The sequence below is a fragment of the Melitaea cinxia genome, chromosome 11 (genome assembly GCF_905220565.1).
Source record: "Melitaea cinxia chromosome 11, ilMelCinx1.1, whole genome shotgun sequence".
In the NCBI taxonomy this organism is placed as follows: domain Eukaryota; kingdom Metazoa; phylum Arthropoda; class Insecta; order Lepidoptera; family Nymphalidae; genus Melitaea; species Melitaea cinxia.
The window spans coordinates 15,225,204-15,252,453 of NC_059404.1; the positions used below are offsets into that span (position 1 = coordinate 15,225,204).

The following is a 27,250-nucleotide window of genomic DNA, read 5'->3' on the forward strand; positions in this document are numbered from 1 at the left end:
CAAAAGCTAGTAAAAATATTACTTGTTTATTAAAAACAACGTGAGTGAGAGCCAAAAAATAATATTTACTCTTGAGTGGACACGTTTTTCGTACAATTATTGGTTAACAAGGTTCAACCTTTTATGTCGTACACCAATAATATTTATTTCTCCGAGTTTTATTCTATTTTCAAGTTTATTTAGGTCTCTATTTTATTTATCTACATATAAAGACATGTATATATATATCTGAATCTGTACCTATATAATTTCAGATAAGTGCATCAGAAACAAGTCTACATCCATTCGACAGCGGTCTAATATACGCAAAAGTCACAGTTGGCATTAAAGTGACTCCCGAATTATTCCCTGGAGGAAGATTGAGGGTAGCCTGCTACGCCACTATGTTTGATGTCTACAACAAATCTGCAAAGTTAGACTTCTTGACACCAGAAACAGATCCTAGACCTGAGAGAAGTAAGTTATTGCTATTAGATAATATAAAGGTAGAAACAAATAGGTAAACAAAACTTAAATCTGAAATCACACAAATACTGGGGTTATACCAATTCAAATCAAATCAAATCTTTTTATCTCTCTACGTTCTTTCATTACTATTATTATTGTGCTCCTAGTAATGTTGTATCTGCATTGACTTATCTCCTTCGTGTCTTTCCATTCTATTCTATTCTACTTGACATTGGCTTAAATCATCTATGACATTTTGGCAATGTCGGAAGCGCAATCTGATGAATACATTTCATGGTAGCTTACAACGGTGCATTTGTAGCACCCCTGATGTAGCAAATGATCTAGATGACGACATGATCTGACGTTAGTGATCTGTTATTGATCAATGGTCGTGTCAGTGTTTTCATACATAGATACATTCATAGAAAAATAGATTATAGTTATTATTGACGGTTGATTGATTTATTACCCTGTAACCACCTACTGCTAGACAAAAGTTTCTTTCTCCTTATAAGAAAAGGGTTAGAGCTCAACAATGACGACGAATAAACGACCAACATTTAATTTGATTAGTTGCCAATTGATTACAAATGAATGTTGACTGTGCAACTATATCCAAGCCTAAGGTGAAATACCCTAGGTTTTATAAGAATCCTAGTATGTGTGTGTAGGTTGATCTCTTTGCGATTTGTATGACATGGTCTTAATTTTATTACGTGTTACTTGAAAAATGATTTTACGTATATTATATAATAATAAATAACAACAAATAATAATAAATTAACTTTTCTCAGTAAATAATTATGGAAGTGATGCAAATTTAACAACAATTTGTCAATTTGTTTATTTATTTATTTATATTTAGTGATAAGAGAACTTACATAAAATGATGTACTGCTGCTATTTACTTTACATTCTTAAAAGGTTTTTTATTTATTTTTCTCTTAATTTTTTTACCGTTAACTATCATTTAACCAATTTTTTTAAATTTCCAGTAACTCTTGGTGGTGGTGCCTCCACGTGCTTCATGAACTGGATACTTCTTATCTTCTTGCTATTTCTACCAAAAATAGTTTTGGGAGTGGACTACAATGGTCTTCTAGATGAAGACTTGAACATTCAATACGCATATTATGATGATGAGAGTCCACAAAACGCTATCATCTCCCTGATGGGCGGTTAGAGGAATTGATTATTGTATAAAAGATAAAGGAGACGAATTTAGATGATAAAGATTGTCTAATTATAAAATATTTGTTAAATATTGACTCTTTAAGCTGCACATATTATTTACATAAGTATTTGATATTATAAATTAAATGTTACATTTGTAAGTGGGTTTTCCTGCTAAGTTATATACGTGGTAATATTCGGTTGAGATAAAATACTTTTTTGTTATATATTTCACTAATATTTCTTAATCTTCTAAAATTCTTTTAATCGTTCTTAGTGAGACATAGAGGGGACAATTTGTATCTATTTTTCTGTTTTATGCTACGCTGTTATTCTGCAATTGTTTCTGTACCGTTCTCCAAATAAATAAATAAATATCGATGTATCGATGGATCCATCAACTCGCATTGGAGTAGCGTGTTGGATTGAACTCTGATCCTTTTCCTACATGAGGAAGAATACCTTTTTTTTTTTTTATATGTCGAGTATATTTCGATGAGTGCGTGATATTTTCTGAAATTTATAAGCATATTCTTATACTATCGTTTATTAGATCAAGGAGTTTCCGATAAATCGTTTATGGTCGTCGTAAATCAAATTTAATCATGTCTAGACAATTTGGAGACCTCGCTTTGCAAAAGCCAATTAAATAATATGTATTTTTATGATCTCCGACTAAAGTTATAGCAATAAATATAGCCCTTATTCAAATTCGGATCCCGTATATCCATTAATACAACCGACCCGAAATCCTCTTAAAACTCGGTGCGTTTCATAAAAAATGAGTTTTTCGCATATCGCTAAACCAACAGTCCTACCTGGCTTCGTTCTTGAATTAATTTTATCCATGTTCTTAAGCTAAATTTTAATCTTATTTTGTTTTTTGTTTTTTTTTTTTTTTTTTTTTTTTTTATGTCACTAGGTCGGCAAACAAGCGTACGGCTCACCTGATGGTAAGCGATTACCGTAGCTTATAGACGCCTGCAACACCAGAAGCATCGCAAGCGCGTTGTCGACCCAATCCCCAATCCCCCCCAGGAGCTCTGGTCACCTTACTCACCAACAGGAACACAATACTGCTTGAAAACAGTATTATTTTGCTGTGATCTTCTGTAAGGTCGAGGTACTACTACCCCAGTCGGGCTGCTCCGTATTTTGAGCAGGAAATTCCTGCTGTGCCCTACCTCAGTTAAAACCGGAGCAGCAATGATATATAAGGATACGTCAATTTTTTATATGATTGTTTTTTTTACATAAGGTAATATTTTTTTATACAAAATTATTATACGATTTGATTCAGTCTTATTAGTGGTTTTATGTTTATAACTGACTGTTTTATATAAGATAAGGTTTAAAATATTACACGATACAAAGAACAGAGTTGATCGTATTAGAATTGATATCTTAATAAGTAAATGTCATGACACATTTTTTATTTACTTTTTCGGAGCAAATATAATTATTTCATACATATATTTTAGTAAAACGTCAAAATGCGATCACAACATGCTTAATGGACGGGGTTTTGTTAAATTTTCATATTTAAGACACCATTCTTTAAAATTTAACCAATATTCTACATACTCTAGCATACAATTATTGTGTTTCCTAGCTAACGAAAAAAAAAAACGACTTCAATTACATCGACAAGTAATACAACGTAGTTAGACAAAAAAAATGTCAAGTAAATACGCGTTATCAAAGATTACTAAAAAAGTCAGATGTCCATCAAATTTAAATGGGATTACAAAACAACCATTTGATTCAAACAAGAATCATCAAAAGGAAAAGATATGCGATGTAATACAACGTAGGTGGACGAAAAAATTGTCAAGTAAATACACATTATTAAATACTAGCTGTGCCAGCGACTTTGTCCGCTGAAACAGTGACTTTGGACAGCAATTTTTGGATATATCTTTTGCTTTATTTTGGACATTAGAATAGCTCTAATATTTTATGTTTTGCAAACTTATAAAATGTTTACATAAGCCTTACATATTTCCATACAAGCTTTCATTGTCTATTCCCTATTATAATATTACACCCTTGAAATTTTTACAAACTTTGAATGTCATATTTATTTATATCGAATCAGCAGCCTAAAAAAATAAGTTTTAAGCTCCTAGCTCGGAAAATGACGACTCTTCCATACAACGTTTCATCCTCACCTTCAATTCCTTACACCCCCTTTTTCGCATTAAAAAGTAGCCTATGTCCTTTCTCAAGCTCTAGACTATCTGTATACTAATCTTCATTTAAATCGGTTTAGTACTTTTGGCGTGAAAGCACGACATATAGACAGACAGACGGAGTCACTTTCCACAATGCTTGAAGACTTTTGTCTTCAAGCAATGCGTCTTGCCTGTGTTAACATACGGAGCCGAGACGTGGACACTGACGATGGGACTAGTCCACAAGTTTAAAGTCGCTCAACGTGCAATGGAACGGGCTATGCTTAGGGTTTCTCTCAAAAATAGGATAAGAAATGAGGCTATCCGCGAGAGAACGAAAGTAACTGACATAGCCCACAGAATTGGCAAATTGAAGTGGCAGTGGGCTGGTCATCCGTGTCGCAGGATCGATGGCCGTTGGAGTAGACGGGTCATGGAGTGGAGACCGCGTTTTGGCAAACGCAGTGTGGGACGTTCTCCGGCCCGTTGGACCGACAATCTACGTAAGATTGCCGATGTAGGCTGGATGAGGATTGTGGAAAACCGGGATGTCTGGCGTGAACTTGGGGAGGCCTATGTCCAGCAGTGGACTGCCATAGGCTGAAGTGATGATGATGATGATGATGGTGATGACTTTTGGCGTGAAAGCGCGTCATACAGACAGACAGACGGAGTTATTTTTTCGTTTATAATATTAATAAGAATAACTCGACAATTACTTGTAAAACTCAATTTAAATGAGACCAAATGATCCTAAATAAATAACCTTAAACCTTTAAATTACCTTTAGATTTAAAAAAAGTTATCGAAATCGATCCACCCACTGAAAAGTTCTGAGGTAACATACTAAATTGAGAACCTACCCCTTTTTTGGAAGCAGGTTAAAAATATCAAACTATGAATAAAGTTAAAAAACAAAACTTTTGTGCCACAATTTCAAAGAAACTAAGGAAAAGGCAAAAACTTCAAACACAAAAAAAAATGTTTTCATAAAAATTCGAAACTTACTGTTAACGACAGCAAATGATTTCGAATGAAAAGATAAAAAAGTTCCGCTCAGCAGTTAGGAAAATTAAAGAATAATTTATTTTCAGAAATTACTCAGAGGATAGGAACCGTCAAACCGTAATAAACAAAGTTTTTAAGTAGTCACCAAATCGTAATGCCACAATGTTTTCATTAGGACTGTCTATGTCTTTCACAAAGTTTATGCTTGTAACATTTTAAGAGCTTTATTTTATTCTTTTGCAATTGTATATATTTCGTTTTAAAACTATATAAATAGTGTCTAATGTTTATGAAATAATAAATCATAAGAACTACACCTTTCTCCGGGAGATTATGGTTTTATAATAATTTCTAATCAAAATTTTATACTTAAACATATTTATCAACATTGAGTCCTGTTTCACCATTTGCTAATAAGGTTATATGACAGATAATGTTATTCAAAACAAAATTCTTTTAATATAGTTTTTTCATCATCTCTAACGTATTTCTGTTCACATTCAGGTTTAGTTAAGTCGAGCCCTTAGAATATAATTTTTAAAATACCTATAATGTAAAATGTTTTATTGCTCCTGCTGACAAAGCTTATCAGTAAGTTATGTTAGGGGTAAAATTTATATGTAATAAAAAAAAGGCTTTGAAATCACATCAGCTTCCGCGGTATTATCATAAAAATCATATAATAAATTCTATACTAAAAAAATATAGTATAAGTATTAGATGAGTTATAATTTTTTATTTGATATACAGTAAAATGTTAAGATGTTATGCCTTAAGATTCCTATTCTAATTTATTCTAATGTATATATAATTATTTGTACACTTCTTAAAAGTGTATGCTACCTCAAATTGCTTATTTTCAACTCGGCAGGATGTCCATATCTTCCAAACTACTGAATATTTTAGTTTGAAATTTATGTATGATATAGTTCAGAACATAAACTATCTTTCATATGTTTCGAAAACACGATTCCATAAAAAAATTTCGATACAAAAAAATCGCAAAGTTACCTCGATTTTTGTATTAAAACCTTAATATATCAGTAAATATAGAAGTTATGGACTTGAGATTAAGCATGGTAATTGAAATAAGTATGAAAAACATTTTATATGTTGCCTTTTTAAAAAAAATAACTATTGGTAATGTTTGTGGGGAGAAAATACATATAATTCGCGCGATGAACAACCAAGCGCTCTCAATTCTCATGTATTGCGGTTGTGACAAAGTGCGGGTGAAATCTGAATTCGAGCTGAGGTAGTGTAGCCCCTTAACCGCTTTTCTATGCCTTGTCCTATACCTAAAGGTTGTCTGGAAGAAATCGCTATTTTAGCGATAAGACCGCCTTTGTACATCTTCCTCTAATTGTACAACTTATGTTTGTATCTTTTAATGGTGTGCAATAAAGAATATTAATATTATCATTATTATTATTAAGATCTTTGTTAATAAAGAGGAATGTTTGGTACCTAACCCATTTTTTCCGAAATTAGATGCTGTTACGATATAGAAATTCACTAATGCTTTTTTTATACAAATAGGTCGGCAAATATGCCTACGGCACGGTAAGCAATTACCGTAGCTTATAGACGCCTGTAATACCAGAAGCATCACAAGCGTATTGTCTACCCTACCTCCAATCACCGCCAGGAGCCCTGGACACCTATCTCACCATAGGAATACAACACTTGAAAACGGTGTTATTTTGCTGTGATTATAATCATTACAAATCAAATCGTTTTGTAAATTCTGAGTTAGTCGTTATAATATTCTGAAATGTAAATACAACTAATTAAATTAAAGGTAAAGCTTTAGATTAAGAACCGTCGAATTATCTAAGCGCAAAATTTGACCGTTTATCGGCATAATTTCGTTAAAAAAAAACCCTAACCTAACTACCAAATTAGACTGTTTATCAACATAATTTGGTTACAAAAATAAATAAATAAATAAATAAATAACCCTAACCTGAACTTCAAAATGCGGTTCTTAATCTAAAGCCTAACCAAATTAAATTAAAGTACAATATTAAAATATCCAGAGTAGTAACCAATACGTTATACTTGTAATATTTTCATTGGTGCAAAATTCTAAGAATTTGTCGTACCCGATAGCAGACAAATACATTTATTCCCTGCCCAGAAGAAAATACTCAATATACATGCCCATGTATTGCATAGCCATAAAAATATTTACTGGTATTCCTTCTGTTTTTTAGACAATTCTGATACCTCAAATTACACTATTATATAATTATTAATTTTTATTATATATTACTCTTTTATTTATATGTTAAAAATAACAAAATGTAATAAATTGTAGAAAATATAAAACAAATGTTACAAAATTGTAATAAAAAAGTACATTGGAATTACTATTTTAACTTTGAACTCATGCCGAATATCCCTCCTCTTTATAATTGTTAGTTTATCACACTGCTTCTTGAGAAAAACACAATCTTTGCAATATTATTTTATATAACATAAGTTTATTTTTTATATATCGATAACAATATTTTGTTAGTTGAAGAGGATGTTACGACAACGGAGGCCATTAGACGATAAATGTATTTTTCTCAATATTGTTATAACATTTCTAAACTAAACACTAAAATGTAAAAAAGGTTCAAAAACCTACTTAAAGACTTCTCTTAAAGATATTCTTAGCACGCAAAGTAAAGGATAAAAGGATAAATACTATGTCAGTTAAAGTATTTAACAGCACAGAAGAAATGACGATGAAGCATAGAAGATTTCAATTGCAGTGCTACAAATCAGGCAGTAAAGTATTGTGTGTTAAGATTTTATAATGTGAAAAATTTATTGTTTCTTATATAATGTGTATATATTATTAATAATTAAGATTAGGATATTAACACAATTACAGAATAAACCAAATAATTGTAATAAGTTCTTTGTCATATTTTTAAATATAAAGTTATGTAAGTGTTGTGTTAAAAGATAAGAAGGTTTTAAGTTCTTATTTTTTATAATTAATGCCACTGAATTGTTTATATATTAAATTATATTAACTTGATATTAAATGTGAAAAGCTGTAAATATTTAACATAATACACCGATCATTCTAAAGTTTTTTTAATGTGTTTTATTTTTCTTAACCTTTATCTGTCTTTAAATTTACTTATAAGCTTCTCCTTGCTCTTAGCTGTGTGGCTACGGCAGCAAAGAATATAGCCACCCTCTCTCTTCCCATGGGTGTCGTAAGAGGCGACTAAGGGATAACACAGTTCCACTACCATCTTGGAACTTAAAAAGCCGACTGATGGTGGGATAGCCATCCACCTGCTGGCTTTAAAATACACAGGCCGAAGACGGGCAGCAGCGTTTTCGGTGAGACAAAGCCAGCCCTGTGGTCACCAACCCGCCTGCCCAGCGTGGTGACTATGGGCAACACACATGAGTTCACCCATTTTTGGCGCGAACTTGTGGAGGCCTATGTCCAGCAGTGAACTGTGATAGGCTGAAGTGATGATGATGATGATAATAATAAGAAGCCCCCTTCCCTATTATGTAGTTTGGCTACGTATTTATACATACACATATAATACAAAAATGTATAACTATATTAAAGCTTAGCTCTAGGTTAATGGATGACTATGTAATATACAACAACCGCTCTGGTGTAGTGGTGCGAGTAGTCACCTAAAACACCGACGGTTTGCGGGTTCGATTCCCGCTCGGAATGGATATTTGTAGTTGTATAAATATTTTTTTCCGGTTTTAGTGTCATTACTTGTGGATCTCACCACCGTGCCTCGAAGAGCACGCTAAGCTATTGGACCGGTTTTATCATATACACTTGATAGCAATCGTTACTAATAGTAGGGAATATATCCGCCTACCCGCAGCGGAGTAGCGTGGTTGATTAAGCTCCAATCGTACTCCTACATGGAGAAAGAAGTATATGCCCAGCAGTTGGATGTTATAGGCTGAATGCGATGAAATGTATTTCTACCATCTTTAAAATGGATTCTATGGAGGTTGTTATTTTCATTTCTATTGACGTTGGTAAATCGTGCTGTATGTCAATAGTGATATTGATGCCAATCATTGAAATGAATGGATGAATGATTTCTGTTAATTCATTTATGTTATATATTTTCAATAGATGGGTGACTTACTACTGTCAGGTAAATAAAACTGCAAAATGAGAATATTCTACGGCTATTTTATTTATTTGTTACTTACAATAGACAATGCTGCCGACGGGAGGAGAGAGAGGAGGTCTGGTATCATTTTTTGATTGTTTCATAATAACCAGCCATTAGAATACAAGTAAGTTTTTTATATAACTAGGTCGGTAAACAAGCGTACAGCTCACCTGATGGTGAGCGATCGCCGTAGCATACAAATTCCTGCAGCATCAGGAGCAACGTAAGCGTGTTGCCAACCCTACTCCCTATTCCCCGAGGAGCTCTGGTCACGTTACTCACGACAGTAACTGTCTTAACACAGCTTGAGCGCAGTGTTATTTGTAGAGGTATTTCCCCAGTCAGGCTGCTCCATATGTTGAATAGAATATATCCTGGTGTGCCCTACCTCAGTTAACAACTTTTTCGTACTTTTAGCAGCTGACATTGGAGAATTGCTAAGCTATTAAGCGTGTATTTATTGGTTAGTGGTAAATAATACTACTGCAGTACTGTGTGGCTACGGTACTAAAGAATATAGCCACCCCCTCTCTTCCAGTGGGTATCGTAAGAGGCGACTAAGGGATAACACAGTTCCGCTACCACCTTGGAACTTAAAAAGCCGACCGGTGGCGGGATAACCATCCAACTACTGGCTTTGAAATACACAAGCCAAAGCAGGAACTTGTGGAGGCCTATGTCCAGCAGTGGACTGTATAGACTGTAATGATGATGACGATAATAATACTATTATATTAACATTCATATACAATACTAGCTGTGCCCACAACTTTGTCCGTGTGGAATAGTAATTTAAGACAGCATTTTTTTGATATATCTTTTGGTTTATTTTGGATTATAAACACCGTATTTTGGGTTATGGTTATGGCCTATGGGTATATGTTCAACGTGATTCTTTAAATTGCCATAACTTTTTTATTTATAAGCCGATTTAGATGAAACGAAGACTGAATGTTAAGTGAAGCTTACTTTAATATATTAGTGTAAATTACATCTAAATCGGATAATCTGTTTCTGAGATTAGCGTGCGAAACGCACAAACAAACAGACAAAAATTCTAACAATCATTGTTTTGGGTGCTATTTGCATTGATAAAGGTCCTAATAATATTTTTTCTCGTATATCTTCCATGTACAGAGAGCGACATGTTACATTTTTATTATATCTATTATGTATTGATATGAATTGATGATGTAATGTTTGGAACCCTGACATCTTGCTCTGTTAGTGTACTAACACAGACTAGACATGAAATATTGCATGTAAGTATATATTAAATAGTGATATATGAAGTTTTACTGTGACGTGGCTTCTGCACACGCAGTTGTTTGCCTACAGTGATACTTCACATTGATTACCACTATGGACAAACATTTCTGTAACTTTCTATTAATTTTAATTTCGCATATTTTCCCTTAAGAAAAAAATTCTATATGGGCAGACGTATTCTGTATATAGAATTCTTTTTTACTACAACTCTGTCCCGCATCTAAAACTATTATGTTTGAATTGTTTATTGGAAAAATAAGACATAAGAAGAAGAATTATGAAGAGTAAGATCATCGACTATAACATTTGTCTAATTACGTTCAAGATGCTTACTCGTTAGCAGAAGACCCATAGTGACGAACATGTGGGCAAATAAAAATATCCGTTTGAGAAACTAGTTTAGATAGGATCCTTTTTAGCAGAGCTACTACTACGTCACTATTTATTATTGGTATATAAGGTATGTACATACATTAGTCATTGTAAAATTTTCCTTCAAGCTAACGAGAACAAAATACTAACCTATTCCTCGCTCTCTTTCTCTCTAATTTAGCCTCTCAGCCTATAGATTCGGGTTATTAGGTTCAACGAAGTGTGGCCCTAACTATCACAGCACAGCGTCTGGGCGTTTGTGTTTGTCTACTGTATGTGTCCGGTCCCGCGACACAGGGTCAAACCTTACGGGTATGCTTTAAGTATGAATCGTTTTTTTTATTATTATTAAAGTATCATTGTTTTAGATAACAGATATATTTCAAGTATACTAAACATTACGTTATTTCTGGTCTGGTTTTTTGGTCTTGTGGGTCTTCCCAGTACGGAGATCAGCTCCTGGGGGGGATTGGGGATTTGGTCGGCAACGCGCTTGCGATGCTTCTGGTGTTGCAGGCGTCTATAAGCTATGGTAATCTTTTACCATCAGGTGAGCCGTACGCTTGTTTGCCGACCTAGTGACATAAAAAATAAAATAAAAGAGCATTCCCTCCCACGGAAAGTATGTGAAACTGTCGGTCCTGGTTGCTATCATAGATACCTGATACGATCGTAACTCATAGTGGGCATCATATATCCGCTAACCCGCAAATAATATTATCTGAAAAGTTATAAAAAATAAACACGGGTAAAACCAATCGGGTTTCCTTGTTAATAAAATAAATAATTCCTAACGTAATACGTGATTCGGTATGAATAAATTGACTGACATAATATTTTATTAATGCTGTTCATAGTTATAATTAAAAAATTATATTATCATTAAAAAAATAAACTTTGCTTTGAAATGAATTAGCGAGAGTAAATAAAAATACAAGCTAAGCAACGCGAAACAAATGGCATGAACTAATTGTGGCCCGCGTCCTCGCATAAATGAGAAGATTATAAAAGCAACGCAATTAGGGCGCGCTAGAAAAATCAAATTAAACCTCTAATGAACAAACATAGTCCATGAGTTGGTTCCCTGTAGGGCACACAGAGTTACTAGAGTACAGAGAGCTTGTTGACACTGGAAATGTATATATATAATTATATATATATGTATATTGTAATATAGGTAATACGTGTTCAGTAGAGTGTACAAAACTATGGATATTTTTCTCCAATAGAATGCACGTAGATCGGACAATTTTTATTAAAAATAATAGTCAGCGTGAGAGTAAAACGCTATATTGGATTTGCATAGTAATTTTGTAGCGGTAGGAAATAGCAGATTAGTGTCTTGCTCAAAATCTGGACCAGTCTGACTAGGTAACTGCCTTAACCTTACAAAAAGTTACAGGCAAATAATAATGATCTCAAATAGTGTTTTTCTTTTCTTAAGTGTGTGTGTGTGCGCGCGCGATTCACACACGGCAGAAGTGAAACTTCTGAAAAGACCGTTGCGATTTGATCTATCGACTATGATCGCGGTCTCGTGACAAAGGTCGTAAGCGCCATGCAAAACGTAATATATTCTATCTAATTATCTCCTATACATTTATGTGTTTCTTTCACTATCGTGACGCATTTTACCGAGTTTGAAATGACAACGACTCAAAAAAGTTTCACTTCAAAAAAAAATGTAATATGTAAATACAAGTTTAACTACTCTGTAAGATTTATCTCGAGTTTCCCGTCGCATAGTTCGTCGCCACTGGTTCCGCTGTGTGGATATTGCGTGAATACTCCGCTCGGATTTTATCCCACACTCGGTCCTCAAAGGAATACGTTATTTATTTTGAGATATATCATTTATATAATGTTTTTCAATGCTTTTATAACATCGTTTTCCTTAAATTATATTTTTGGAATATACTTTGGAAGAGTACTTATGATTTAAGATATGAATAAAACAAACCTTTTGATGCTGTCATTAATATTTTTTGTGAACTAATTCTAAAATTAAAAAATAGATGAGAATTCTCGTGGCTTGAAAATGTTGGAGACGGTCAGTATAACAGCTAATGCTGTGAACGGAGCAGTAAGAGGTCATCTACTATATTACTATAATAATACAATAATAATTTCAAATTTAAGACAGATAAACCTTCTCTATAATCCTTTTCTCCCCAAAAGTGTTCAAAGGATTGCCCTGTACCGATGGAGACGAACTACAATCTCTGATTTCAATAGTAAGAACCTGGTTACCATTACCATTTTTAATATAACTCTAGTAACATTTTTAATATAGCATATATGGTGGGTAGGGTCAGCAACGCACTTTCATTGCTTCTGGTGGTGCAAGGCTACGTTAATCGTTTACCATCATGTGAGCCGTACGCTTGTTTGCTGACCTTGTTGTACAAAAAAGTGTGTGTTAGCTCAGACGCACGACTGGAGTTTATTTCTTCAGGCAGACTGTCTAAATAGGCACAAAAAAGGCTTATTAGTCTGAGGAAAAAATTGATACCATCTCAAATGGTAAATAAACGAGTCAAATAACGCCATCTATCGATCGATCGATGGAGTTATCTTAGTAGTTTTCTTAGCAGTTTTCCCATAGATGGCGTTACGAGAAACAGTCGTTCATTGCATGCATGCATTAATAAAAAATGTAGGTTAAGACTTTTTTCTTCTTCCCCTCTCTCAATTCTTATACAAAAACTAAAAGTACCTACTATGCTAATGTTAAAAAGTGTAAATACAAAAAAAATCTTTACATTTATACAGCAACTTATGTTGCAGTCTGTTCAAAGCTTTGATACACTTGTCGAAGCAGCTATTTACATAAATTCAAGTACTACTTCGTATTGCAGTGAATAAGTGCTCCCACTATATTAATTTAAGTGCCTTTTATTTGTATATATACAGCAACTGGACCTGTATACCAAAATATATCTAATAAAATTAAAAAAGACCTAATTTATTTTTTATGAATATATAATAGTTTATTCAAACAAGACATACATTTAAATAAAACTCTCGAAGCGTAAAAGGTTTGAATAGTTATCTTGTACAATCCCGCTTTCCCGGGACTGTGATTGAGAAGTCCGGGATTGGGGGATTTGCCGAGAATGCTAGCTGCATAGCGTGTTCCCGGCATTTAGCTCTGAGTGTCGGACGGATTTCCGTATTGACAGAATTCGGATTGTTTTATTGTTCTGTTATTCTGAACTGACTTGAAGATTTGATCTGTTGAATATTAGTGACTTTATTTTAAAAATTCCTTGAGTAAATTCTTTTGACTCATCTTTATTTTCCAAGGATGTCTTATTTCAAATTTAATATCATACACCAAGAGAACCGAACTAACAATGCATATTAATTATTATTACTAATTTGATTTCACTGTATTTTAATCCATATAAATTTTAATTTATGTAATTAATCAAGATAATATAGTGAATAGAATGTGTGGATGAATGGGAAACGAAAGAGTCAAAATTTTTACTAGCAGAGCTAAAATCACGAATCTGTAACTTTAATAAAATTAACTTTTGTAGCAACAGTAAAAATAACTATTGTATTTTATTGGAAAGTATCGTATTGACGACGCGTTAGCGCAAAAGTGACTGTACTGGCTGCGGCTGTTGTGCTGGCTGGCTCAATTCCCGCTCATGGCATACACTTATATTGACCAGACACATATTTGCCGTGGTCTGGGCGTTTGTACTTTTTTATTGCGTGTTCCCGCACCCTTGATACAGGACTACATAGTAGTGGAGGCCGTTGAGTGCAAGGCATTACATGTGAGACGTTTATTGTAAACACAATTATATGATATTTCAGGAGAACTTTACGAGTTTATCCATCCAACCTTGCTCCGAATTTCGCTGTTTTAAATTTTGCAGGAAAATAAATCCTCAACCAGTCGAAGGAAAATTTAAAGACTCCCTTATTACAGTACTGTAATATGTTTTGTACATTACTGTAATATGAAGTTATCGAAAATATCCCAAGAAAATCATGAAGAAATATATAGTAATAAATTTTAAACACAAAGTAAACCATTCCATTCCCGAAAAGTGGAACACGAGGTCTTGCCTCTGAAGTTCTCTACCCGGGGAAACCACAATTAACAATGCAAATACGTCTCTACAAAAGCCATTCTGAATTTCATACCGCGAATACATATGGAAATTGAGTTTTAGTGCAAGAAAAACCTCTCGGAATAAGCTTCGTAGCTTATCTAACGATATATAATGATACATCATTGTAAAGTATAAAATTGTGATTGCCCGCAAAGCAAAAAAAATCGGTTTCAATTACGTTGACCAGTATAATACAATGTAGGTATATATAATACGGAAAAATAGTCAAGTGAATAAGCATTATTGGAGAAAAAAAAAAAAAAAAAAAAGAATTATCGAAGTGATCTATTCAGTAAAAAGTTATGAGGTAACACATATAAAAAAAAAAAAAACATACAGTCGAATTGAGAACCTCCTTCGTTTTTAAAGTCAAATAAAACGATACAGACATTGTAGGAGGTTAGAATAAATTAAAGAACAACTAAAAGTTTTAATAAAGATGTTTAATTTACTGAGAAAAAACACGTAAGAGACTAGTTACGAACCTCAATCGAAATATTAACAACAGAATATTGCTAGCCAGCGGACCCTTTTTTATAGTAAAGGTCAAACGCGATTCTATATATAATTTATAATCGACAATTTATGAAATTAATTTCATTCAGCCCGTAACATTCCACTGCTGGACAAATGCCTATTTCCCCGTGTGGGAAAAGTTTGGAGCTTAATCAGCCACGTTGCTCTACTGCGGGTTGAAGGATAATATTTAACAAGTGGGACCGACCGCTTAACGTATTCTGCGAGGCACGGTTTGGAGCGCAAAACGCCGGTGTTTAGGCTCAAACCGTCTGTGTTCAGGCGCGTACATGGCGCATGCACCACTACACCAGAGAAGTAGTTATACATATTATATGACGTAAAGTCTCCTTTTATATAGAAGATAAGTTTCAAGTCTCCTACATTTTAAAAGGAGCGAAGATAGAATGCTGGTTTCTATATGCTGTATTGCAGGTTTACTTGAGGATAAATCCAATAAATGAACTTTGATCATTGATACGCCATGGTAGGAAATGTTGCGGCAGAAAATTTATAATTATCGCAGTAGCAAAATCAAATATAGAGCTTGTACTTATGTAACATTTCATGTTACACTACCTATAGTAACTAACCTTCAGCAACTTTAATTACAATACTATCAAAACTAAATGTGTCTTTTATAGTCGATTTTGCGACGTAATTCAATAAAATTTCTCTATTTGTTTTGCAATTATGAATATTTAACTTTTGATTTATTTATTTTTCTAATTTTAGAAGTTTAAAATAAAGTTACTTTCAAAACAATTGCCTATTTCATGCATCAAATGGTACCATTATAATATAGATATTAACACGTGTAGGTGTAATAAACCGTTATATATATATATATATATATATATATATATATATATATATATATATATATATATATATTATATTATATTTGTATTGTTCCTAGGATAAACGAAATACGTTTTAAGGATTTCATACACGTGTGGTTAGGCCATGCAATTATATTTATTTTTCTGCACACCCTTTCATGTCTCGTGAAAAAGTATGTTTGGGTTAAAGCCGTCGTTGTCCCGAGTTTCATTATTTTAATGATCCTTCCGATGGTTTCCGCATAATACATGTCGCTACGGAGATGGAAATTATTTAAAAAAATCATGTGAAAATATTGACAATCCATTTTTTATGCATCTTATGCCTAAGATATTATATCATTATTATATTTTAACTGACACTGACTAAAAAACTACTACTACTATTTTTTTATATATGTTACTTCAGAACTTTTGAGTGGGTGGACCGATTCCGATGGTTTTTTTTTTTCAATATTGAAATATGGTGCGTGTCATGTGGTCCCATTTAAATTTGATCGTGATCTGATGACTACATTTTTAAGTAATCTTTGATAACGTGTATTTAAATAGTGCCCACCAGCCGATCACGCAAAAAAGGCGCACCAAGACGTCGAGTTGCGGAAAAGAGCCCGTGAACAACAACAACAACAACGTGTATTTACTTAACTATTTTTTCGTCTACCTAGCTTGTGTTACTTGTCGATTTACGAATTCATTCGAAACGAAATTTTTTCGTTTGCGAATAAATACTACTTTACTTGGATTTTCACGTGTTTTATTATAATGTAAGTTGCTATACTATGCTGTGTGGTTACGGCATTAAAGAATATAGCCACCCTCTCTCTTCCCGTAGGTGTCGTAAGAGATAACAGTTCCACTTCCACCTTGGAACTTAAAAAGCCGACCGATGGCGGGATAACTACCCAACTGCTAGTTTTGAAATACGAGTACACAGGCCGAAGACGGGCAGCAGCATCTTCGCCTTCATCAAAGCCAGCCCTGCGGTCACAAACCCGCCTGTCCAGTTTGGTCACTATGGGCAAAACACACGAGTTCACAGAGAAATTGTGTATTATAAAATGAAGTTTTAATACCTTTTTAAAGTTACAACTATGTAATCATATGTACCTATGTGACGTTTTATAGCCTGTGTTATCTTTGACACACTGTAAAATTTTGGTGGGAAGATATTAATTTACTTTAAATTGGGCTAAATAGAAAACTAAAAATTAATAATCGATTTTACAGTGACACGCACAACAATAATATGCCAGCTTCTCGTAAATCCATAAATGACTAAATTAAAAACTTAAAAGATAATTTCATATGGATCCTTCAGCATAAAACTGTAGTAAATTCCTGTTTTAGCAAAATCGAGAACGAACTCGTCTTTGCATAGCGAGTTTAGGTGAGTTCGTTAGTATTTCGTCGTCACAGCTAATTTATGGATGTATTGCAAAGTTAAAGAGTCTTAGCTTCGCTCGAGTTTCGAAAGTTTTTGTCGTAATTTGTGTGTTTCCGCGAATCGTTTGTTGTTGAAACGGAACGTGTACTGTGACCTATTACGGCTTTTTCATTTGTTTATCATTTTCATTATAATAGTCGTTTGTATTATGAAGTTTGACTTATTAACTAATTAGTTAAGTATTATGTTGTAAAATAGATTACTAGAATTTAGTACTAATGCTCCTCTTTCATAAATTCACAAATTGGTAAGAATTCTTTCATCGGTCTTATCTTACCTTATATATATTTTTTTCAATAAAAGATTATTGCATTCATTTTTTTAAAATCAAATTAGAGATGTGTAGATTAATACTCGATACATATATTAAAATTTAAAACTTGCTAATCTACCCCGCTGTGAACACAGCGCACCCCCAAGCGCAGTAATTGCCTTATTCACCACGGGAACACAGCACTACTCGAACTGATGATGGAACCCTAGAGAAATCGAGGGGAACCCTTGAGAATCGTAATGACGACTACTGCGTTTGTTAATTTTTTTCGTCAACTTACGTCATCGTATTGTCTATGTAATTGAAGTTTTTTTTTTGTTTGCGAGCAAACGTAATTATTTGAGATTTTTTTACTATTTCTTATGTACTACCTAGCTATTAAATTATTTTTATATAAACATTAAATAAATGTAGTAAATTTAATAAACCGTGTTCTATAGTTCCAATTAAAATTAAAAAAAAAAGTGGAGACGTGAAATTTACAATGTCATTACTCGTATAAGATATAAACTAAAAAAGCAACTAATGGATCAAAATCAATGACCACAATTATCTATTAAACTGTCGAGCGTCAAAAATTCTATAAAAAGTAAGACAGCAGGAAAAGTATTGCTTAAAATAAGCAGAAAAAAAAAACATTTACATTCATATCAAACATAAAAATCTCATATATTTCAATGTAAACCGATTTTATGTTAAAAAAAATTGCAATAGCTATAATATTATTTTTACTGACGCTCACTGTCGCTGGTAATTGAATAAACGCTATTGTTATTTTTTTAGTTTAAAATATTCGGTTAAAATGTTATTCCATTGGTTTCGTTTATTTTTTTATGCTATATTTTTTATATTCAATGTGAAATCGAAAGTATCTTACAATATAATCAGGACTGAAATTACAAGGTCTACGCCTTACCGACCCAGCGGTATGTATGTATGTATAATTAAAATATTACTTTGTTCGTAATCATAGTTTTAAGAAACAGTAAAACAACTTAAACTATAATTCACAGCGTTAGTCGTCTTTTGAGAGGTTTTATACGCTAGCGAAAATAGAGGCATATAATAGGCTTTGGACGATTGAAATCGAGAAGCGCAGTCCATCTTTGGCCTGTTTGCAATCAAAAATTTAACGCACCCTCTTGTTGCGAAATAAACCTCATAAGCTCTTGTGATAAAAATAACAGGATTACCCATACTATGTGGAACAGTAAATTTTCTAGTTGTGCCTCATCTCATCAAGCAATTTTATTAAATTTTAATTAGCGCATAACAAAATTTCTTTTAGTTGTAGATAAGACATGTCTCTTAAAACCAGACAACGGTCCTTGTCGTGCCGGGATTCCCATGTATTACTTTGAACCCTCAACACAAAATTGTTCGATGTTCTTCTGGGGTGGCTGTCAAGGTAATGGGAATAGGTTTGATACGAAGCAAGAATGTCTGACGACATGCCTCAGTCAACCCGGAGATACAAGTAAGTGTCACAGATAATTATTTTATGTGGTTAAAATATAATCGAAGATCTACTCTCCTTAAATACAATAATAAAAAAACTAATTATATCTTTTTACTTCGTTTATAAAACTAATTGACACTTAACGAAACTTCAAGTGATTACTGCGCTTTTTGGGTTACAAGAGCCAATTTCGAAACTCTTTTGGTATATTTTGGTAAATTTAAAGGTAATTATTGTGTCCATTAGTAAAAATTGAACCTTATCATTCTGCTTATTAGTGCCTATAGTATACCATCAACAGTAAACTATAGCGGGTATCTGCCTCTTCTAACTAAAGTACTCGTGGACGAATTCAGCGTTTGCAAAATTGATTTGCAAGGCTGTGTAGTTTTACCTCATTATGGCACATGTTTGTTTATACATTTAATTATATATTACTAGCTGACCTGGCGAACTTCGTATCACCTTATTTTTTTCTGAAATATAATAATAACATAATATATCAAAATAAAATATAGCCTATCTTTTAAGTTGCATCAAACTGCACACGGTGTGCAAATTTGACTAAAATCGGTTAAGTAGTTTAGGAGTCCATTGAGGACAAACATTGTGACACGAGATTTATATATATTAAGATATGTAGAATGTATTGTTATATTTTACTCTATTTTGATATTATCATACTTATAAGAGTTTATTTTTGTATCAGAAAGAAAACCAAAGTGGTGCAGTCTGAATTTTGACTACGGTTTTTGTTTTGGAGCTATTAAGAGATGGTACTACGATCCAATTTGGAAAGTCTGCAAGAAAAGGATTTATTCTGGTTGTGGTGGAAACAAAAACAATTTTTACAATAAGGAACAGGTAAAACGTAACGTATTATAGCCGAAAACGAGTAATATAAATTTTGACCACATAATTTTTTTCCACCAATTCTATTTCAAGTGCCACGTTTATTCATATGCTTGGCTAGATGCTAATTTTATAATTTAATAAAAAAATAAAAACAACGTATGATGCCATTATTGGCCTTAGGTTTTCAAGACAATGTCAGTGAAATTTTTAACATTTTTTTACTGTCACGAGAATGATATCACGTCTTCATCTTACCTAATTAAATACTAAAGGTGTCAAGTGTCCTTCTTGGAATGTCGCGTAAATGACGCACAGAAAAGGTAATTCAGGAAGTATCATTGCTGGACAAAGTTTTGGCTGATTCGATGAATGCCTAAACATGGATAGAAATATATATTTTCAGATAGTATCGGTTTATTTAATACTCAATGTTATAATTTGTTTTATCAGAGACCCAAGTGCATCTCAGCACTCTATTGGATATGTTTCTTACCCAGTAATTGTTACTACTGCTGTGTGGTTACGGCAGTAAGAATATAGCCACCCCCTCTCTTCCCGTGGATGTTGTAAGAGACGATTAAGGGATAACACAATTCCACTACCACTTTGGAACTTAAAAAGCCCCACCAACCCCCTGGTGACTATGGGCAAAGCACATGAGTTCACGCCATTTTTGGCATGTACTTGTGGCGGCCTATGGCCAGCAGTGGACTGTATCAGGCTGAAGTGATGAATTGTTACTAATTTAAGGGCTATATTTATATTAAAAATATAATGCAATACAAATACATACTACCTCTATTTATATAATTATCAAATTGTAATGGTATTTTAGTGTGATGCAATTTGCAATTACGGTATTGGCGTTATAACATCTCAAACGAAGAGTCTAGATCGTTCTAGAAAAGTCCTAATTGTGAATCCTTTTAATGCAACAACAAAGAAATCAAAAACACGGAAAACTACTACAGCACCTACGACGACGGTAATATTGAACACAGAGGAAACTGTTGTTGTTACCGGTTAAACTGAAACTGATGTTTAGAAAACTCTGTTTGCTATTAGGGATAAAGAAATTAAAATTTTATTACTACACACTATTGACACAAATCATTTTTACCTACAATATTTTGAATTTAAGTGTGTAAAATAAAAATTTAAGCAAAAATTAAAAATATATATATATTTATTAATATAAGAGTTTAAATTATAAATATACACCCCACACATAAATAACGTTTTGTGATAAATATAAATTATTACTACAAAATCACAGATAAGTTTTGCTGTCTAAGACTCTAAAAAAATATAATATTTTTTTTTACACTGAAGACCTTCGACTTTATTCACTGCTCTATTTTAGGGCCGAGAATGAAAATCTCAAAAAAAAAAAATATGCACCATTTAACACGCGGTGATTTGAATGATAAGTCACCTTTTCCGGATTTGAGTCTTCATATGTTGATAAATGTCGATACATGGAATGTTTTGCGTTCCATTAATTTTTATTGTTACAGTAACTGAAGTTATTTTATTGTCATTTGTTTCTTCATTCTTTCTTAGTTATGTAACTTTTTTTACTTAATCTTGCTGGTGGTGGAGATTTCTTCCATCTCGTTCATTTTTTTCATCATTTTAAAGTTCAATCACCCTCACATTGGACACACTTTATTTGACATATTCTTACACCGCTGCTCCAACTGTGTCTAGTAACTGTTGAAGAATAATTTTACTCCTAAAATAGAGAAAAGTCCTGTTATTTTCTTAAAATAATTAAATTCGATTGAAATAAACTAAGACTTATAAACTACAATGTGACTATGATGACTAGCCCGTTGGCGCAGGTTGTAGTGACCCTTCTTTCTGCTCCATGGGTTGTGGGTTCAATTCCCACCCTGAGTCTGGGTGTAATACATATATTTATTTATATGGTATATGTATTATTTGTATGTATGTTTATCGAAAAAAAATATAATTATGTACCTACCTATACCAGTCGCCTGTTTCCTATAACACAAGCATTCAGTTGCTTACCGTATGAACAGACAACCGTGTGTGTGTGTAAAAAAATTCATTTGGATGTTGGATTCAAAATCAACCGATCTGAACAAAATATTACGATATTATTTTTAAATGTATCACTGAAATACTTACTTTCCATTCGAAACGGAGTACATTAGTTTTTTCACATATTGTGGACAAATGTCTTGATGCACATTATGAGAATGAAATAAAAGTCCCTGTGATAAGCAGTACATTATCAAGGGTAGTGGAATTTTTTCAGTTAAAATTTTCTTTTCATAGAGAATTGTTGAATATAACTAGAAAAAAAAAGATATGTTTGTAAGTGAAAAAAATCAACCCAAACTGTCCCAGTTACAGTTCCGTAGTCAATGATTTGAACATATAAATCGCAATCGTTAGTAATGGATTAAACTTTGGACTATCAATGCTGAGTTTTCAAAAGATTTATTTCTATAAATTCGGCATTTTTTACGTATATCTGAGGTACAGTAGGAACCGGGGCGAAGTGGCGAATGCTAACGCGACCCCATCTTGCCCCACCCAGGCGGACGATTGCTCACACGTGGTGGTTTTTATTTAGTAGGAGTCTGACTGAATACCCTCTGGCGCAAAAAAAGAGTACAGTAGGAAACATCCTGATTAAATAACAGTGCCTCGACTTAACAGAAGATCACAGCTAAATAACACTGCTTTTAAGCAATGGTGTTTTCCTGAGGCGAGTAAGGTAACCAGAGCTCCTGAGTGGATTACAGGTAGGGTTGGCAACGCGCTTGCGATACTTCTAATGTTGCAAGTGTCTATACGCTACGGTAATTGTTTACACTCAGGTGAGTTGTACGCCAGCTTGCTGACCGGATTTTATAAAAAAAAGTATAGTTAGCGATAACTTGAGTTACTTAAATATGATAAAAATATTTTGTACTTCACTACCAATTCAAGGTTCAATTCGTAGTTCAGATTCCATTGGTATCAAAGATAAGTACTTATATTGTATATTGAATTCTTGTATATGTCTTTCTTTTACTAGAGTTTATAAAATTCAAAGTAATCCAATCTATTTTTAGTAACTTAATACTAAAATCAAAACTATTAAGTGGTACAAATTTAATTTATTACATTATGCCAGCAAACACCAACATTATATACAATTCCAAGAAGATCTCACCTTAAAAGCTCCTGTCACTGATGCTATTGCGAAACCTAAGCTTGGTTTCAATAAAAATGACAATCCTGCGAGATAACCCGCTGGCAGCGCATACATTGCTGAGTCGTATCCTTGCTTACGACATAAGTAGCAAACCACAGCCTGCAATGAATTTAGCAAAAAATTTAATACCGCTTTGTTTTGAAAGGCTTATGAACACAGGCTACTGTTACTAAAAGGTATTAGAGTAAATCTGTTTAATTTTATTTAAAAATTAAAAAAAATACTGTTTTATGAGAAACAATGAAATATTCGATGTGATTTTAATAATTCTGCTTTATCTCATCATCATTGCTTATAGTTACTTGTTTATAAAATCGGCGAACCATAAAAATAATTATAGCATCATATAATGCATAATAGAATGAATTTTAATTAAAGAAAATAATTGTGTATTTAAAATTAAGGAAATAAAGTTTCCTTAACTATTACGTTACCCATTTAAATTTAAATCTATACTAATATCATTAAGTTGATTAGTTTGTTTGTTTGTTTTATCGCACTTATCTCAGGAACTGCGGCTTCAAATTGAAAAATTATTTTTGTATTGGATAATTAATTTCCCAAGGAAGGTTAAATAATATTTTAGTACCTCTTTTTTCTAAAATTAACGTGACTGAAACCACTTCGCACAGCTAGTAATCAAATAAAAACATTGTAACAGAGGTCAACTTTATAGCCTATTCGACTAGTGTAGTGTATCTTGATATAGACATGGCGAAAATTAAATTCCATAGTTATATTCCATACTGTAGCTTCTCTGGTAAAGTGCGATTTGATTGATGGTGATGATAACTATAGATGATAGTTATCAGGTAACAGTCTCACTCGTTACAACCATTAAAATATTTGAAGAATTTACGAAGCAATAAAATAACATTGATTCAGATGATTCGGATCGAGACAACAACAACAATATATTATTTTTATTACGAATTTGCTGTACTGTGTGGCTAAGGTACTAAAGAATATAGCCACCCCCTTTCTTCCCGTGGGTGACGTAAGAGGCGACTAAGGAATAACATAGTTCCGCTACCACTTTGGAACTTAAAAAGCCGACCGGTAGCGGGATAACCATCCATCTGCTGGCTTTGAAATACACAGGCCGAAGACGGGCAGCAGCATCTTTGTTGCGACAAAGCCAGCCCAGTGGTCACCAACCCGCCTGCCCAGCGTGGTGACTATGGTCAAAACACATGAGTTCACGCTATTTTTGGCGTAAGCTTGTGGAGGTCTATGTCCAGCAATGATGATTACGACTATGCTATAGTTTACTGAAGTCTGAACTAAAAACTAAACGATATAATATTAGTAAAATAACGCCGTACTCTGTAAATACCGATATAGCTAGCGAAGAACAGTCCCATGTTGAAATCCTTGCGTCTCACACTGGCAAGGGCCTTCAACGGCGTGGATATTCTTGGTGATAATACTCGAGCCATCGTAAATGCGAAACCTACTCCGAAGTACGTGAAAGCACCCTGGAACAACACTTTTTATAAAAATGATACATTTATAATTGTCTTCAAATCTGTTATATTGGAGAGCAGATCGATTTTTTTTAATGTAGTGATGTCAGCCCTAGTGTTCTGATTTTGATATATTTTTATGACAGAACAATCGTTTGTTTAATATACGACCTATCATTACTTTATTTTTTTGAAATTAAATATTGGTGACGTGGGATATTTAGTACCTAAAATAATAATACGGTTGTAAAACATATGGGTTGTCTGGAAGAAATGGCTAATTAGCCATAAGTCCGCCCATTGTACTTCACTGTCTGTAACTATCTTAATGCTTTGTTTGTAATATATTTGTGGTATATATGTGTGTGTACAATAAAGTATAAAATAATAATAAAATTGATTGTCAAATTACTTATGACAATTATATTACCAGCAAATGTTTTTATGTTATACACTCTTTCTGTCCTAGGAATCTTCAGTGGGATTCCTTAAAAGTCAATACTTAATAATATATATAACGATATGAACTTTATACATTTTCATTTACTTCTCACTTTTAATGTATACCTTTATAACAATGCAAATCGTATGTATTATATTATGTATCGTATATGTGTATGCGTGTATGTATAAGTATAATATAATTTTTATCTACTTATGTATAATTATGTATTTATTATATAATATATTATATTTTTATTCTCAATATGTTAAGATTGTACACGCTGATTTTGTGACTTACAGTTTTATAATTTTCCTGTGGCAGGACTACTGGAAGAGATTCCATCATGGGGTAAGTAGTGCCTTGTACCAGCATTGTTTATAAGAGCTATTGCCTATTGCTATCCTAGTGTATATAAATTTTTAAATAAAAAATACATAAAATATATCTGCATGCGATTTTATATATCTTTTGATAGAAGCCTAAAATTCCTAAATTATTTATTTATTTCTACTTTATTGCACACTTACAATAGGAACATTAAAAAAAACATACTGAATAAAGTGTAAAAGCATACACCTGACCACTAAATAATATACCTAACTTTAAATACAAAGATTTTTAGATACTCTTAAGATTCGGAATAATGAGCATAAAAAGTAAGTTCTCAGTCTCTGCCGGTGACAGGTATTCTGGTTTATATTTCCCAAATAATCGAAGTTAATGATACAACTGGGAAATGTTTTTAACACTCTATCTGCTATATAACTTGACTTTTATAGCTAAAATATTTTTATTTTTCTTCCGTATAATTTTATGTATAATTTTGTGTTTACTATTGACAATAATTTTTACGCACGATTCAGAGAAAATGACCGATGTGCTAACCATCGTGAGTAAGACTCCTGCTTATATCTTTAGGAAGCTATTAGGGATGTAATACTCATTGGTACTCTATATGTTACCTTATTATGTATTTCCGTGCCTTCTGTGACAAGTGATACAAGTCGAAAATCACCATTTTACGAGAGAGCAAAGCAAGGTTTCAAATAATTCTTGTTTGCGAACTAAGTAAGCTAGATTCAATTACAGTATCTTCTTTTGTAGTTTACAACGATCTCTTTCAACATGAATTTAAGTTTTTTTAGTAAAGATTCAACTGTAAAAGTAGTTAATGAAAAAAACTTATGAGTTATATCTTTTATCAAAATTATTAAATGCTCAAATTATATGATAAGTGTTTTTTTTATATATTCATTATAGCACTTTAAAAAAAAATCATAATTACTAGTCATTTTTACAAAGAATGTTGGCAAGGGCGAACTTATCTCTGTAAGAGATCTCTACCAGTCTACCCATGGTGGTGAGAGATGATGTTACCGCGGGACTCTTAAGCGCATTTGCGATAAAGTGAAAAAAAAACTGAACAAAAAGGTAAAAAAATAAAAAAATAAAAAATAAAAAAGCCATATACTTATTTTGCAATATATACATTCATAATTAGTGATATAAAATACATATCTATATACTTAACTACATACACAGTTACATGCACATATACATACATACATACCTACATACATACATACATACACATATACATATACATACACATACAGACATACATACACACATACATACATACATATATTGAGAGTACAACAATTATGAGAGGTTCATAGCTTCGGAGAGAAGAAAATTTTATCACTCGCTTATTCACATAACTCATCTGAATTTTACTGGTTTACAAAAGTTATAGGTTCAAATGATATATATATATATATATATATATATATATATATATATATATATATATATATATACATATATATATATATATATATATATATATATATAACTCTAAATACACCAGTATTAACGAAAAATGTACTGAAAAACTTATTGTGAAATTCAAAAAATTGCACTTAAATAAAAATCATGAAAATTATTTTTGAATCCTTGCAGTTAT

At 32.7% G+C, this 27,250-nt stretch overlaps 3 protein-coding genes across 3 annotated transcripts in view; 2 read left to right on the forward strand and 1 right to left on the reverse strand.

The window, feature by feature from the left end:
• LOC123657645 overlaps window positions 1-1,633 on the forward strand; it is a 29,158-nt gene extending 27,525 nt beyond the window's left edge. Inside the window, exons 5-6 of the mRNA XM_045593166.1 lie at window positions 255-456; window positions 1,446-1,633. Of these exons, the coding sequence (XP_045449122.1) occupies window positions 255-456; window positions 1,446-1,633 (390 nt within the window). The remainder of the gene's footprint in view (window positions 1-254; window positions 457-1,445) is intronic.
• A 5,868-nt stretch (window positions 1,634-7,501) lies between these two features.
• LOC123657646 (BPTI/Kunitz domain-containing protein-like) lies at window positions 7,502-21,168 on the forward strand. The gene is made up of 4 exons (XM_045593167.1): window positions 7,502-7,583; window positions 19,116-19,304; window positions 19,996-20,150; window positions 20,977-21,168. Exons 1-4 carry the CDS (start codon window positions 7,502-7,504, stop codon window positions 21,166-21,168), a joined length of 618 nt encoding a protein of 205 aa, XP_045449123.1.
• A 136-nt stretch (window positions 21,169-21,304) lies between these two features.
• The window catches only part of LOC123657747 (transmembrane protein 135-like), a 32,705-nt gene continuing 26,759 nt past the window's right edge, over window positions 21,305-27,250 (reverse strand). Inside the window, exons 7-10 of the mRNA XM_045593261.1 lie at window positions 24,699-24,851; window positions 23,332-23,472; window positions 22,296-22,462; window positions 21,305-21,876 (exon numbers count right to left, since the gene is read on the reverse strand). Coding sequence (XP_045449217.1) covers window positions 21,825-21,876; window positions 22,296-22,462; window positions 23,332-23,472; window positions 24,699-24,851 — 513 coding nt within the window. The 3' untranslated portion in view covers window positions 21,305-21,824. The remainder of the gene's footprint in view (window positions 21,877-22,295; window positions 22,463-23,331; window positions 23,473-24,698; window positions 24,852-27,250) is intronic.